Genomic DNA, 16,203 nt, shown 5'->3' with positions numbered 1-16,203 from the left:
ACCGTGTATTTACGGGGTAATTAAATACGGACCGAATAATCGTGACCTGATTGTACGCGTAATAACACAGGCTGAACTCTTTCGATGAATGTTTCAATGTCCATTTAAAACCCATGAAATATTCGTTAGGATAAAAGGGAATCTGCAATGGTAGCCTCGCGCGAGTTAAAAGGGTCCCTTCATCGTGCAAGGAGAAACGTTAAGCTACCAAAGGTGTTTTCTTTCTAACTAGCCCTAAGAATGGCTGACAAATAGCTCGTTACGCTTCATATGCGTAATTTGTGGCTAGAGCTTATACAAGGGGATGAAAAAGTCTCGGTTCACGCGATGCTAACGATATTTAATTAAAGCGTTACCTACTTTAGAATCTGCTAGTATTTAACTGACACTCAGATTGCAAATGGCGCCGTGATGGCGATTGATGACTCCTGATGCCAAGATTAGCAAAGGCGCAAAATATAAACGAGTCGAAGCACCTTAAATACTATCGTAATCGCGTGTATAATATATTCCCGATGTTCAAGACTGGTTACTGTAATGCAAACGATTAAATAATAATATTTGTAAAATTTCCAACATCGCCACTGTTCTTAAAATGGCGGAAAAACCGTCGCGAGTGATGTTACTTGCAACTACGTTGGTTTTACCTGCATTACCTCCATTACCTGCACAGGACACGTCGCGACGAAACAAAACACTCGTCCTGGCAGCGGGAGCAGCTACCATAAAATTGGACCGGATGTGGACGCGCTAAAACGTTTAGCCTTCGTTTCGATGAACTCGTTTCGGGGATACGAGTTAATCGCACGGTACGTTCCCTCGTGTACATTGCATGGTTTTTAGTTGGGAACATGCGATTAAATTTCTCGTGTCGGGAAACAGGGCGGATTCTAAACCGCAGGAGCCGTGGCTAGATTTTCAAGTAGCCACGGAGGCTGCAGGACCGGCATTATTTATCAAAGCACCCGACGTTATCGCGTAAATTTATACCGCATCGGGCTTCCGTGCGGGAATGTATCACCGTAGAATGGGATTGAAAAAGCTTTTCCTAATCCGGCGATGTCTTTCTATCTACAGGTGACGACTTTCAGCGTTGAACAACTGGGCGTTCGTCCTGCGGGAGACAGAGACCAGAAGTAAGGATGGCCTTTCACTGGGATAAGCTCTCACCGGCGGAATTTCAACAGCTCCAGGATTTAGCAGCTTGTAAGTAAAAAGTGAAATGGTCGGCTGTTGCGAGCTTCGCAGCGGTCGAACTCCTGTTACCAAGCTTACACGAGTCCAGGGGCGAGGAATCGTCGATGGAGGAATCTTCTATCTATGCGACGTGTATTTTTCAAGAGAAACGAAGCACGTCGCGGTTCGTTTGTCCATGCATCATCGATGTATACACGAATGGCTGAGAGGTGTTTCCTATATCTGGGGTGACGTCTCGTTCGGATCGTTTCTCATCGTTTCGTGGAAAATAAATGATTTACTTAAAGCTACAACTGCCGACTCTGTAACGTATACGTATAAACATACTCGTCAATTAGATTAAAGGATCACTAAATTTAGTTTACATCACTAAAAAGATTGCCAATATTCGAGAGGCTGTAACTTCGTTAAAAAATATCGTACAAGAGACCACTTAGACTCATTTTAAAGAACGAAGATGTTACTTTCACATCCCTAAATAGAATTTTGTAAATAATTTTTATTTTAACATACTGGGTAAAAAATTAATAGTACCTTTTCTTCTATAAAGAAACAGATTTTTCTTCAGATTCAAACGACTCTACAGACATGGACAAATTTTTTCCGCCATTTATTTTGTAACAAATTTATGAATGGAAGTCTCCTCTTTTCAATGACTGTTTATAAATTCGCGTACGATTTTTTCCCTCTATTTTACCGCACTTTTTGTAATATCTTGTAACTAAATTAGTAAAATTCTTAAATAACCATTTATTTTAATACACCAGGTAGATAAATTCAGTCGGAATCTTATTTAGACTCGGTAATTCTAGCACCGAGGAATTTTTAAACGAGGCACCGAAACCGTACATAGCTCCGAGTATGATTAGATCGCACAACGTGATTAAAAGTGTAACTTCCGGGCATCTCGACAGTTACCCGTGGAATGTCGGGCTCATTGTTTATGGAGTTATGGAAATTCACGCGACGTCGTCTGGAAGGAAGTGAAATTTATTCTGGACGCATCGCAGGGCACGCCTGTCTTCGAGATAAACTCGAAATTTCGAGAGTACATTTTTCTTACGTAAGCCGGGGAAAAATTACTACCTCGTATAATACGAGTCGTATTCCCGGTTTTATTATTACCGTAAACGGCCATGCATCCATCGGAATTGCTTTTAAAGCGACCCGTTTCGACACCATGAATCTTTCAATGTCCCGCAAGAGCGCGTAAGTAGTACGTATTTATGCGTCTGACCGTACAGTCGACCGTTTCCACTGCACTCGACAGCGTCGGACGCCATAATTACGCGAGCGGTTCGTCAAAGATTTAATTCCCGTTTATTAATCGTCCGCCGATTATTCCACCATTTTGGAGATCAATTACCGTCACGTCCATCGACGTCAATTTAATCATCGATTATCGAAAACCCGAAGAAAAAAGGAAAACGATTTTAAAAAACAACTGCAATTGCCTTCCGATATCGTCAACGACGATTGTCATTTTTGAAGAAAATCACAGTCAATTTCCCGATTTTCCACGGGCCAATTTTCGGACGGAAACGCGATCATCCGGGTAGGAACGTTAATCACGCGGCCGTTGGTGCACGATCCATCATCGTACTCGTCAATCGCGCCGAAAATAGTCGCGGCCCAAAAATATCCTGTCCGTTAAGTGCATTATGACGTCCAAGCTGGTAGATTAGGCCAATGGTCGCCTATTATTAGTCAATTTATCGTCGTTGTTTCCTCTGCAAACAACTGAATCCCAGATGCCCGATCGATCGCGTTTCTGTCCGCGATCCACTCCGGGCTGTTCCCTCCTTCCTTACGACCAGGCCTGGCCAATAAAATCGGCAAGAACCTCTTTCCCGACGCCCCCCTTTTTCCCGCTTTTTGTCCTTGCCTCTGGATATCCGTTCGACAGCTGAGCCTCAGCCTCCACTCCGCTAAACCGAGTAATATCGCTTCGATATCGTTTTAATTGACACCGCGAGCTGTTGACGTTTTACCCGATGAAGTTTGTTCGACGACCGGGCCCCGGATGCTGTGGATAAAGACGCGGGTCCCGTTTGATCGACGATCATCGTCGGAGGACGAAACAGTTCCTTTGTAGCGGCGCAAGAGCAGGCTAACGATTTTGCTATTTCCGTGATCGAGAAGCAACGAGTCTCGGGTCTCGATCAACGAGTTCCGGACGCTTAGTTGATCCCTAGCCATGGAAGATCGAGCTTTCAGAAACTCGAGAACTCGTGGTTCCTCGTGCTTGCTGTCGATCGGTAATTATTTTACCTTTCTTGACTCGGAAATCGTAAGATAAATAGGTGATAGATAGATCCATGTGTCTGTGTCCTTTTCATTTTGTTTTGGTTGTATTATCTTCGTATATTATCTTATTTTATTGATGAGTGTGTCGTTGTAAGTTGTTTCGAGTAAACTGGTGATAGCAGTTATCGGTTTTCCTAATAATATAATTAATTGTTGTAAATTAACTACGGTAATTGCAACGATGGTGGCAGGCCTGCTAGAGGTTGCAGGGCAATACTGACCTGTGGACTTCGAGGACCTTCGATACTATGCAGGCATTTGGGGTTTAAAAGGCCTTACTATCCCTTCCAGCAGTCAGTCTCAAATCCGGAACAGTGTAGAAGGCTTTTAAAGTATTGAAACTCATGAGGACGTGTTTAAAGCTCTGCTCTTTATATTCGCATAAGTGTATATATTTCATCTATATTAACCCTTTGAACTCGGCGATCTTTTCGTTACAGAAACATAGCAATTCGAAGACTTCCGGCCATAAAGTCGACGATATTTTCAAAACGGTAATTAAGAAGTGCAAATTAATTGTAAGATATAGAATTATTTTACCACGATATTCACGCGTCGTTGGACAATTGTAAATTTGAGATATTAATTAACAACGATTTCTAGAATTTGATTAAATGGTGACTGAGAGTAGCCTCTCGAGTGCAATGGGTTAAACTTTATATATCTATTGCTGTATAAATGAATACGGATACTTCCCTGCACTCTAAACGCTTTGATCTCCAAACATTAATCCTCTCGAAATCCCAACATTAATATATACGGTAATTGTTTTGACCGATGGATATAGGTTCAAAAAGGTCATTTTAAGTGTCACATAAAAAATGAAATCGTTCGGTTCGCGTAAGTTCAAGGTCGAAGATGGGTTTGCCACAAGCTGGAAGCAAGGAACCTATTGCGACGTTCTCGAAATTGCATTTTCTGGTTCTGAAAACAGGATGCTGCCTCTGCTGCGCACAGGAAGTCACGGTTGCTTTTAACTTCATTGTTTCAGATTCCTCGCGAAAGCTACAGGATGTCCTCACAGAATTCTGCGGCGCAAATACAACGTCCAGTGGTGGGCCGAAATACCATCCAGATGATGTAAGTCGAATCGAATTTTCTCCATGCGAATGATATCCTCGAAGCGACGCTGGTTCGTCGGCTTATCAAATTTCGCGTGGTCGTAGATCTCAGCCGATCGGATTTTAAATCAGCGTCATCTTTTGTCGAATTTTCATCTGTTCCACCCTCGAATCTTCGGTGTCCACCGACTCGTATCGAAAATCGAACGATCGCCGTGGAAATTACGATTATAACGAAATATTTTTCCAACGATTCGACGAAGGATCAAGGTTCCACCGGGTTTCGCTGGAAATCGGAGACGAATTATCGCGAACGGAGGAAACGATGACTAACGATAGCAAAGAGGAGCAACGAAACGTTGTAGAAATCGTTAGTAGCGATCCCGCGTTAATCCTTGGTCGGTTCCCCGCGAGAAATACGAGATGCAGCTTAATATCACGGATTTCCCAGCCACGCGAGTGAAATGCTCGATAAAGACGAACGTTATAGGCGAAACGTGGCTGGCTTTGGAAAAAGGAGTAGCGCGAGAGAGGAGAAATAATTGGATGAATCAACGTCATCGCGACAGCTCGAAAATCCAGCGATGTGGCAAACGATCGAGTAATACGTTGCGTGCTTGAAAGCTTTAATTCCCGGAGCATGATGTAATTTCATTGCCGATCTTTTTTTTTATCTCTCACTCCCTTTTTCCACATCCAGACACGGTCGCGGAAGGTATCCAGTTGTCGGCAAAATTTCCAGCCGATGCACGGAATAATTCGCCAGCCGCCTTCATTTATGCCGATGTGGAAGTGCTTAAAGCTCGATCAAAAAATCGCGAGCCTCGGTTTCGGTTAGATAACATGCGTCCTCGAGGCTTGAATGCTGTCGCGCGATGATAGCTTCATGACTAACTTCCGATAGGTCATCCAGGTTGTTTCCCTTGTGTAGAGGGTGGCTTATTATCGGGCGGTCGATGAATAGCGTATATTCGGTTCGAGAGAGTTCCTATTCGTTTCCATGAATTTCCATTAATTTTCATTAATTTTCATTAATTTCCGTACATTTGCAATTTCGAGCAATGGGAAAAATGATCCCGATATTAACTTCTTAACGTCCAATCTGCGAGACCGAGCTAATAAAATATAACGCACAGACGAAACAGTCGTAGATCGTCATCCGTCGATGTACGTGCTATACCGGGTGTATTTTGAAAGAAATCTGGTTTAGAGCAGAAGCCAGAGCATGACTCGTGACAAACGAAAAGACGTACGCAGTATGTCGTCAGCGGTATAAAATTCCGGGACGGTAAAAGACGAAGTCATCGGTGAGAGACATGTCTGCTGGCTACCGCGCTTCATGGAGCATCGCCTCTCCATTGTTCGATCCACCATGACGAGCACGCGTTTACGCGTGGACGACGTAGGCGTGCGTGGAACACCTACACGCTGGGCGGGCCAGCGTGCACTGAGAAATCGCGTCCCGTAAAATCCCGAGCTATTCCTGTAGCCATTACACCGGGCACGTCTGGTCCTCGGGAACAGGTGCGAGTTATCGCGAGTTTATACCGCGCGATGCGCTTCACGTTCGCCTGTGTTTCCGTATGAGCGACTCCACGCTCGTGGTCCCCGAACCGATGCTCTCGCAATGGTCCAAGGAATACCAAATTCGTTTAACTCGTGTCACGGGCTGTGCTGTTTATGGACTATGAGTGGTGTACTTGCTGGAAATGCGTTGCCGTCGATCGGTGATGGATCACTTTGCAGGAATTTTTACAGGGGTGAGTTTGGACCATGGACCAAAGAGTGGTGAATTTGACGCTACAACTGGGGGTGGTTTGATGTTAAATTGAGACCGTTTTAGAAATTTCGTCTGAAATTTTTAATCGTAGGTATTCAACGGCAAGTGGTAAGACGAAGGAAATTGTTGATTAACTTTTGTTGGGGGGCAACGATAGTGGACAAAGACCAGATGTACCACTTGGATATGGTTTTCGGTGTTAGAACCATAGCAAGTGATACGAGGACAGGAACTGTGACATTGATGATTTGAAAAATGTTGACGTTTTTTATTAATATTCTGGTAACCAAACAATTGCATAAATGAAGAAAGAAAATTTACAGATTTTTAGCACCTGTCTATGGTTCCTGGTGTCAAAGCCATAGCAAATGATACGAGGAAAAGGACTGTGACGTTGATGGTTTGAAAAATGTTCACATTTTCGACTAATATTCTGATATCCACAAAATTGCATAAATAAAGAAAGAAAATTTATAGATTTTTACATCTTGTCTACGGTTCTTGGTATCATAGCCATAGCAAATGACATGAGGAAAAGGACTGTGAATTTAATGGTTTGAAAAATGTTGACATTTTCGACTAATATTCTGGTATCCAAAAAATTGCATAAAGAAAGAAAGAATATTTACAAATTTTTACCACTTGTTTATGGTTCCTGGTGTCAGAGCCATAGCAAGTGACACGAGGAAAAAGACTGTGACGTTGCGTTGCAGGACATAAATATTCGGACCTTCTTTCCCCTTTAAATATTCAGTTCAGTTACACCAAGACCTTTCCTCTTAGTTCTTTATATCATTACTTAGCTGTACACGCTAGTACCCGCTGTACTAATCTTATTATTAATAAATATACTTTTATTATAAAGAAATATTAATTCGTTGACAACCACTTGCCGTCAATTTGTTTAATATTCGTTTCATTGCGTATTTTTAATACGCTATATTCGTATTAAAATTGAATCCGCCGGTCTATTCAAAAGTCTCTTTCTATTTTACGCTCTCTTTCGCTTAATCCAGGCAAATTACGCGGACACTTCCACTGGACGCGCGCCCTCTTCTTTCATATCCTAATCTCGTACGTTAATCCTTCCTCGCATCTCTGCCACTCAGGACTCGGCCACCGGAAATAAACATCCGCGCTGAATTTTCAAAATTACAATACATTATTTTTCCCCGTGATTAAGTTTACCTTGGTTGATGAAATTACAGCAGATCCTATAAAGGTTTCCTGCAGCAAGCGAATATTCCCATTCCCATGTTCGTAATCGGTCCATCGTTCTACGTGTTGCCATAAAACGTCACGGCTCGTCTTATTTTGTCGTCGGATCTTGAAAGACCAATGTTTACTTACCGGCTTGTCATCCCTCGCTACCTTTATCCTTTTATTAAGAAATTCGATACCCAATACCTGGAATATCGGATTCCTGCAGCTATTTCCAACACGTGACAAATTTTCCGATGTCACGGTAACGATTATCAGAATAGAACATCTCCTTGAACGGAACCGAGACGCATTTACTATCGCCAATGCTGCCATAATTACCAGCAAAATTGGACACACGCGACACCGATTTCCTCTCGTGAATATTCAAACGCCAATTCTCGGTTCCCCGCGTTCGCCGATGCCGAGACGATAAATATGATCGATTATTAGAAGAATTTACGATGTCAGTTGCACGCATAATGGGAAAACTATAAGGCTAGAGATTGTTACCGTAGTTGACGCGATAGCTGATAATGTTCCTTGACTGATGGATTGTCGGACGGTGCATGAGCTACGGGAAGGCTATGAAAAACGGGTATACATCGTTATCCGGCAGCAGGATAACGATCCTTTATATCCAGCTCCCTTGCGCCTCTATATTCATTTCCTTTTCACGAAACTCGTCCCGACAGTCCTTACGCAAGAAGTTGCTGCGCGTCGACTTCCGGAGATATCTGCCAGCACCTATTTTTTGCTAATCAATTCGCCATCCCTCGTAGTGGATGATCCTACAAGAGTCTTTGCGAGAGTCCCTCATCCGAAACGACCCGCGTTCCTTTTTCCATTCGTCCGAAAGAAAATAATTTATGCAAAAATCCCAAAGCAGGGTCTGTTATGCGCTCCACGCGAATACGATTCCTGTCGTTTTGTTCCTATCCGGCACACAGAAAGGGATTCGAACGATGCACACGGATGAGATACACGCGAACAGGAAAAGCAAAAGGACGGTTCTTTGATCGAGCGAAATTACTGCTCGACTTTATCCACGGAGCGCACCAAGTGAGAAAAAGGTCCATCAGGACGACAGAGGGAATAACATCCGGTGGAGCTAAGCGATCGTCGGTTTAATTCGAAGCTTCCTCCTCGCGATGGCTAAATTCGAGGGGTGGTCGAGGAAGGGTTGGAAAACAATTTTTCGGACAATTAATCTTTTCCCCGGGATAAAGTTACACGGGAACTTGAAACAATCCTCGTCGAGATTAATCTTCGTTTATGCTATATACCGTGAATTATAGTTTGAGTTAATAAACGACGCTCCAGAGGATTCAATTATTCCTCGTTTAACGAATGTTTCTTCTCGAATACGGCGCTGACGAAGCAATTATTTCGATTATATGGGGAAACAAGCGCGTCGTGAAGTTCCGTTTGAAACAAAAATGTGTAGGCTTCCTCCGGGAAGCTTCCCGAATTAGAGGTGTTCCAGATTAAAATCATTTTTAGCCAGGCTACCCGGGCTACTTTTGGATAGGAAACGACGAGCAACGCGGTTCAGAAATAAAACCACGGCAACCGAGCAAGCGTTCCGAAGAAAGACCACACGGTTCCAACGGATTCCTCGGCGTAGCTCGAGAGGAACGGAAGGAGGACGCATCGTTTGTAACGGAGCAGTCCTTCCAAGAGCGGGCTGGTCCCTTCCTCCGGATCACCGCTCGTGACTCATAATTGAACATGCCAGACGCGGTTAACTATTCCGTGTCGGTCACGATCGACCTCAAATCTCCACTTTGACCACTACTGAGAGAATTCAATTTGCCCCGGCGAGCCTTCCTCTGATATATGCTATTAATCGTGCACGCTCGGATCCGGGTATCCGCGTAGACACCGATAGCCTGCATTAAGAAGTTCAATTTGCGCGGTATAGGTGGCAGCCGTGAGTCGTGGTTTCCGGCAGCGATGGCGGACCTCTCTGTTCGCCGATCCGCCAGATAATTCGCGAAATTCTCGTCGCTGTTCGTAAAATGGAATGAATTACTCTGGAAGAAAATTATATGGGATGAAATAGAACGCTGACTGGTAAAAGGAGCTTTCAGTTCGAAGCCATAGCGATACTCGAGGATAACTGAAACGTAATCCCCGATGTCAGCTGCCGATGCGGATCGTTCAAACATTTCCGCGTCTAATTCGCCCTTTGTCCCGTTCGAATCTCGCGGATCGTTCGGTCGAGGACGTCGAAAGCTACTCGAAGAGCGGAAACTCGAGCCCATCGAGCGGGAAAACACGGATAGATGCCTGCGCCGGGCAAGAATGTTCATAGAGAACTCGTAATTAGGCAAGAACTTGGCCCGTGTTCCCTAGTTCGTTTGTGTTGGCTCGTTTGATCGCGTATTCCCGTCATTAGCCGGGCAGATACGCGGAGAAACGCCCCGTGGAGTATCGACTGACGCTACTCTGTGTCGATAATGATTCTCCGTGGAAACACGAGCAGCTCTATCGGAACTCGGTTGGCTGGCAAAGCAGCTTACATCTGCTACGCTGGTTCACACCGTTGGACGCTATAAATCAGCTTGGCCGTCGCGACGGTGTTCCTGCACCGAGGAAGAACCAACCACTCGTCGACTTGCTCGAAAAAGCCAAGCTGCTTCTATAGCGCGACTGTCTCTTTCAGAAAATATCGTCTTACGCCGTGTCCAATCTCGTGATTAGTGCGCTTCGTGCTGCAACTATGCTCAATGATGCATCACGTGAATATCTCGTGTGAATAGGGACGCGAATAAACGAAACTGAAATGTGCATTGACTTTAAGCTTGCTCCGGAGACTGCTTATGTAGCGACACGATTCTTACGAGTTCAAAATAATTCTCTTTAATTCGACAACGTTCAAACTTCTAGTGGTTCCTTTATAGGCTCGTGAGAATTCATGCATAGTCCCTAATCATAGAAAAATAGAGTCATAACTTTTACGATCTCGTATAAATTACATGCCTAAGTACAATGATTGACAGTGACATGGAGACACGGATCGTTAATGGTTTAATTAAACAAACGACGCGATAAAAGAAAGACAAACGAATTATAGACTTGAAGAAGTACCACCTGCGAATAATCGAATACAAATGGCGAACAAACGAACGGCACGAGTGATTCGCTCGACGACGAAGGCGACCTGCGAATTGCGGGGAGACCAACGATCAGGAGCGAAAATCGTAAATGGTGGAAGATAATCGAGGGGCTGAATCGGAAGTCCGTTTCCAGTTTCGCGCAGCGATCAAATCGTGAAACGAAGATCGCCACACGTCCCGTGCCTTTTTCGATGCAGCGTCAGAGCACGAAGGTGGTCGATATCGAAATCCAATTTGCTGGAACAAAGGAATCGCGAATGTGGCTCGTACGAAGTGTTAAACTCTTCAATGGTCCCTGACTAGCGTCGCGTATTGACGGTCGCCGTGTCACCGGAACCACCCCGGCCGCCATTTTGCTCCTCGAACTTTCGCCCTCGAACGTTCCCTCTAACCAAAACTGGCCCGAAGTATCCAGCGTGACGGAATTATCTCTCGTAATTAGGAAGTCGAAGCGGAATTCGCGTGGTTTGGATCGAGATCCAATTGGGAACGGATCGAGCTGGTAATTGGACGAGAGAATCCAGTTGCAACGGCCCTCGAAATATTCAGCGGGAAGATCTCGACTAATCGGTCGTTAAACGGTGTTTCTGTTCTGGCCACGCGCCAGGGTCCGACAGCGTGAAAAATCGCGCGGTTCCACCGGCCTGGAATCACGCTAATTTCCGCCAATTTCGCGCGCTTTCGCAGCCGCGCTTCCGGAAAGCTGTAGCGCGTGACGCTGAAAGTCGACCGTGGAAAGTCCAAAGTAATTGACCGAGTGATTAAGGGGCCGTTTGTTCTCGCTTCTGTGGACCAGCCGGTGTACAGCGGCTCACTTTTCGCTGTTTCATCCGGCATTTGTTCCGCCGTTCCCTTCGCCCGACGATCTCGATCCGCCGGTGTGAGGAGCTCGGGGGTTAATGCGATTCATGATCGTTCTTTCAGCGCGTCGTCGGTGATTGATTACGGCGTTGTTCGAGCGAAAGTTTCTGAATTCTGTTTTCGATACGGAGTTCGTGGCGGAGGGAGCAGCAGAAGCTAATTTATTATTTAAGAAGTTACCGATAACTTCGACTGACTTGCTTGTTAGCTAACCGAACCAGAGTGTACGGATGATGGTGCGTTTAATCGAACATCGCGTGTTACTCGCGTCATACGGTTTACGAATAAATCAGTATTCCAGCTGGTATTAAACACCATTCGATTTGCATAACGCGTTGCGCTTTTCGATGTTCGTAAGGCGCATAGTCGCTTATAAATAGCAAAGCAACATCGCGAGTACCGTCTAGCAAGTGATATAACCATGGGTGGTTTCATAACGACTCGTATGAGGCATAATCGTTAAGAACGAAATATTTCTTATAAACTCTGCCCGTTCGCGCGAGTTCTCGTTATTTTTCTGCTACTTGTTCCGGGGAAATCGTTATTCCCATCCGAGCGTGCGATTCTGCAACAACGAGCAGACTCGCGGCTACTACTGAATAAACAAAAAGAACCGTTCCGCGCGTTTTATTCCTCGTTTCGATGATTTAAGCTGACCCGTCGCGAAACCAGCCTCGGTTCGCGGCCTTTATTTATGCGCCAGGCCGACGTCGAAATTTCGCCGAGCTCAAAAAATATCCGGGAGTACAGCGTGGCACGGCGCGAATGGAAACTCTGGTGCTCTTTGAGGCCGCCGGAAGAACCTCGTAAAAGTTTCGATAGAGAGGAGAAACGGAGAAAAAGCGATGGCACGCAACGAGGCTGAAATATCGTTTCGACGAACAACAGTTTTTTGATTCACCGATTCACCAGAGGGATCCATAATTTCCTATCTTCCGCTCGAAGAAATCTTTCACTCGCATCGGAGAAGACCAATCACCTGATCGTTACGTCAACGCGAGTCCGGGAACGCCGTTTCGTACATCTTTGAAGCGTTTTGGCGAGCGACGCTGCACGCGAAACGCGGATAAAATTTAATCGGATAACCCTCGGGTTGCATTAATCCGTAGCTTGAACGCGTGCTACATTATTTCCCTGAAGCAAAGTTCCATAGGTCGATTTCTCGAACGTTTCCATCGGTAGGAGAGACGCGCTAGGTCGGAACTCGGGCTACTTGACGCTCAAACGAGCGTAACATCGAAACCATGGTCGCTTTCGGGCAGAAGGAAAGAAGGCGCTAATTTTAAAGCGGATCTATCCAAGAGCAACGCCGGTGCTTTCGCTTTCGTCGTCGTTCCCCTGAATCATCGGGTCGCGCCTTCGTTCTAACGCGATCCAGGCACGCGCGGCTACCCCGTAAGCTACCCCGCGAGAAATTAGCTTTTTTGCACCCTTTGACTCGCAAGGGAGGCTGGCACAAAGCGGCCGTCAACGGAAGATGAAACGCACGTGTATTAATTTATTATAAGACGGTTATTCCTGCGAAGAAAAAATACCTCTCTGCTCTTGACCCTTACTCTGACCTTCTTCTGCCCCATTTCCCTGTCCCTCTTGCACCGATTAACCGCTATTTCGCCTCGCCAGGTCTCTTTATATAACTATCGATTTATTTAAGCGCGCATTACGCCCCTGCCCTCTTAGGAAAATTTCGCCCCGTCAACGAAACCCGTAGCCTCCGGAGCGCCGGTTTACCCCGAACGGCAAGAAAATTTCCCTCGAACAATACCCGCGTCACTGCCTAAATGTATTCGCGTTTTCGCTTCGTCGACTCTCCATGCCCGGAAACGCGCGGTCGTATAATAGAAACCGGTGGCGAAGTATCGTCCAACGATCATGCATAAAACATTAACATTAACGAAAGCAATTTGCAACGCGAGCCATGCCCAATGCCTCCGTCCGCCACCCTCGTTCCGAGCTCGGAGCAGTAGGATACGCGAATGATAAGACTGTCCAAACAACCGAGCGCTCTCGATGGCCCTTTTCGCAGAAGTTTCCCGAGAAATCGGGCGAGAACGGTGCTGCGAGAGGCGGAAAATAAGAGACGGGGAATAAAGAAGCGGCGACCGAGGGTGGATCGTAAAAGGAGAGAGGTTCGCGTTTCGTATCGAGCCGCGAGCGCGATATTTCCGTGGAGAATGGATTTCTTGTGCGAGTCCGGGCAGAAGCATCGCGGCCATCGTATATCATGGAGAATTACGATCATGGCGTCGTATCTGGCGATGCAATCGCGATATCTCCGTTGTATCGCGCGAAAGAAGAGGCAAGGTGTACGCGAGATTGATCGACGGGAATAATCGCGATCGGGAATGCGCGATCCGTAATGAATCAACGGTCTGTCAACGCGACAACAGGGAACTGGATCGAGAAGCGACGAGATTCGAGCGAAAATCAAAGTCCACGACTTTTTAATTAAAAGTCCAATTAATGCGGGCCGAGACACGGCGCTCCGCTGTACCGAACAGATGGCACGCAGAAGCGCGATGACGTCTCATCGGTTCAGGCTAATTAGCCTAAGGAGAGGTCGTCCGTAACAGCTCTCGTCGACGACTTCCGAATTAACCACGGCAGATTATTAAGGGAAGCAACGTCCCTCTCGTGCCGGCGTTCCCTCGCGTTATCTCGGCCTACAGGTCCGTCGTCGACGAGGGGTTGGCGAAGGATGCGTGGAGAAGGAGGAATAGGCAGGGTGGAGGCGAAAGGTAGAAAAAGAGGGTGTCCGTGGACCGCAAGGGTGCGGTTGCCTAGCTACTACGTGACGTCATCCGTGACGCAGTCGAACGAGAGGAAAGATCCACACGGGAGAAACGAGGAGACGAGATGGAGAGCGAGGTCAACGCGTCATCATCCACGGGGATCCTTTCCGAAGGTGAATTATCCGGATTACGCGTATCTTTCGTCGGGTTCGAGCCTCGTACCCCGTCTCTACCACGGGATTAATTTCGTCTACCCTCCGGGGAGGGTACCCTATACTCTATACCCTAGGGGATGTAAAACACGCCGATCGCGTGCACGCGCGAGCTTCCGGGTTACTTCCGGTTCGTTAGCACTTTCGGGTATCGCGGACCGATTCGTACTGATCTAATAAACGATTGTTCAACTGTGTCCAAGTGTCTCCGAGTCTGTCGCGCGGCGGAGAATCTCTAACGACGCGAAAGCTTCCTTTTCCACTTGTTAATTCGGGTTCATAGCTAATAGACACATAGTTGCCCGCATTGATATATAAAATGGACCAAGGATAAACCTCCTCGAGGTCAGAAGAGTTAAAATTATGCCTTTAGCATATTAGCCGAATGAACCGATTAAAAGATGACGGAGCAATTTACTACCCTGCTTTTCATCCCCCGGTAATCGCCAGCTGATGGTTAAAGCGCTATCGGCAAGGTTTGGGCATACAACCGTGGTACTTGTAAGAGTCTCCTCTCGGAGTTGCGATAATTATTCTATTTTCGTTATTTTTCTCGTCTACAACGTATCCCACGTTCGCGTATTTTTCTCGAATGAAGTCGAAACGCGAGCTTCGTTTTTCGCGTGAAAGGAATTAGAGAAGAAATTAGGCTCCAACTAGACGTAGGATCGCGAAAGGTTAATAGACAAAGAAACGAGTAGTACTGGTCGATACAGCGACCGGCGTCGATGTCCGACCATATCTTGGCAAGACTACTGACGACACCGAGAAATCAGCCGAATATTAGAATTTTCGTGGAAATTTTCGCGCCATTACAAGTAACATCGTCGTAAAGCTGGAATTCTCAGCGACCTCGGAATCATACATCACGTTCGGACATGCAAAAGATATATCTCCCACATGGGGAACTTCTCGCCGACGCGAGACGAACGAGCCGACGGATATTACATTTTCTCCGGGTCGTCTCGTCCTCCCTTGCAACGATTATGGCCACTGATGTCAAGTTATTCACGCTCAATGAAGCATATCGCGTTGTTGCCCCGTATTGCTTCTGAAAACGACGATGAAAAAGACGGGGCCGTTCAAGTTGCACGCCTGTCGCCGCTTTCTTTCGGCTTCGTACGTGTACCTCGGTGAACACGCGTCCAACGTTCGTTTATTAAATAAAACGTTCCCTGCGTTACCTGCCCGTCGACGTATCATTGTAACGGCAAAGAGAAACGATACGCGATATTCTCATTAACCCTTTGCTGCTCTGCGTCCACTGTGGTGGTTGTCGATTTCATTTTTCCAGCTCCAACGTCTCGTGTATCGCGCCAACGATTTTATTTCAGTAAAATCTTTCGTATTTTACGTACAGAGTGTTCCGTTTAATCGTTACGAGATAATTTTATTCTCATCGTTCAAAACAACTGCGAACACTGATAACCGCCATGGGACTTCATACTGTTCGACACAGCACTTAACTCTTATACCTCTCTTACATCTACGAACAAATTGTATATAATTTAATTAGAAGCGATTAAACTGTACCGTCTGAAACTACCCTCTAACAACCTTCGTAGAGCATCTTCTTTGTAACTATAATCCCTCGACGCGTCTCACTGCCTGTAATTAAACGGAACACCCTGTACACACGCTAATGTACGCGTGGATACGACAAAGAAGTATTCCGTCTACGTTTGGAAAATTATTACGAATCACAAAGGGTTGTTTCCATAGAACTCTCCT

General features: G+C 45.9%; 1 protein-coding gene across 1 annotated transcript in view; it reads left to right on the top strand.

Moving 5' to 3' along the window:
• The first annotated feature begins 1,142 nt into the window (after positions 1–1,142).
• Positions 1,143–16,203, top strand: part of Dgk (diacyl glycerol kinase 1) — a 42,316-nt gene continuing 27,255 nt past the window's right edge. The window contains exons 1-2 of the mRNA XM_017905641.1: positions 1,143–1,206; positions 4,496–4,584. Of these exons, the coding sequence (XP_017761130.1) occupies positions 1,143–1,206; positions 4,496–4,584 (153 nt within the window). The remainder of the gene's footprint in view (positions 1,207–4,495; positions 4,585–16,203) is intronic.

Source organism: Eufriesea mexicana, unplaced genomic scaffold, assembly GCF_001483705.2.
Source record: "Eufriesea mexicana isolate 0111107269 unplaced genomic scaffold, ASM148370v2 scaffold4231, whole genome shotgun sequence".
Classification (NCBI taxonomy): domain Eukaryota; kingdom Metazoa; phylum Arthropoda; class Insecta; order Hymenoptera; family Apidae; genus Eufriesea; species Eufriesea mexicana.
The sequence above is the reverse complement of the archived record's forward strand: the minus strand, read 5'-3'. Positions and strand labels throughout refer to the sequence as shown.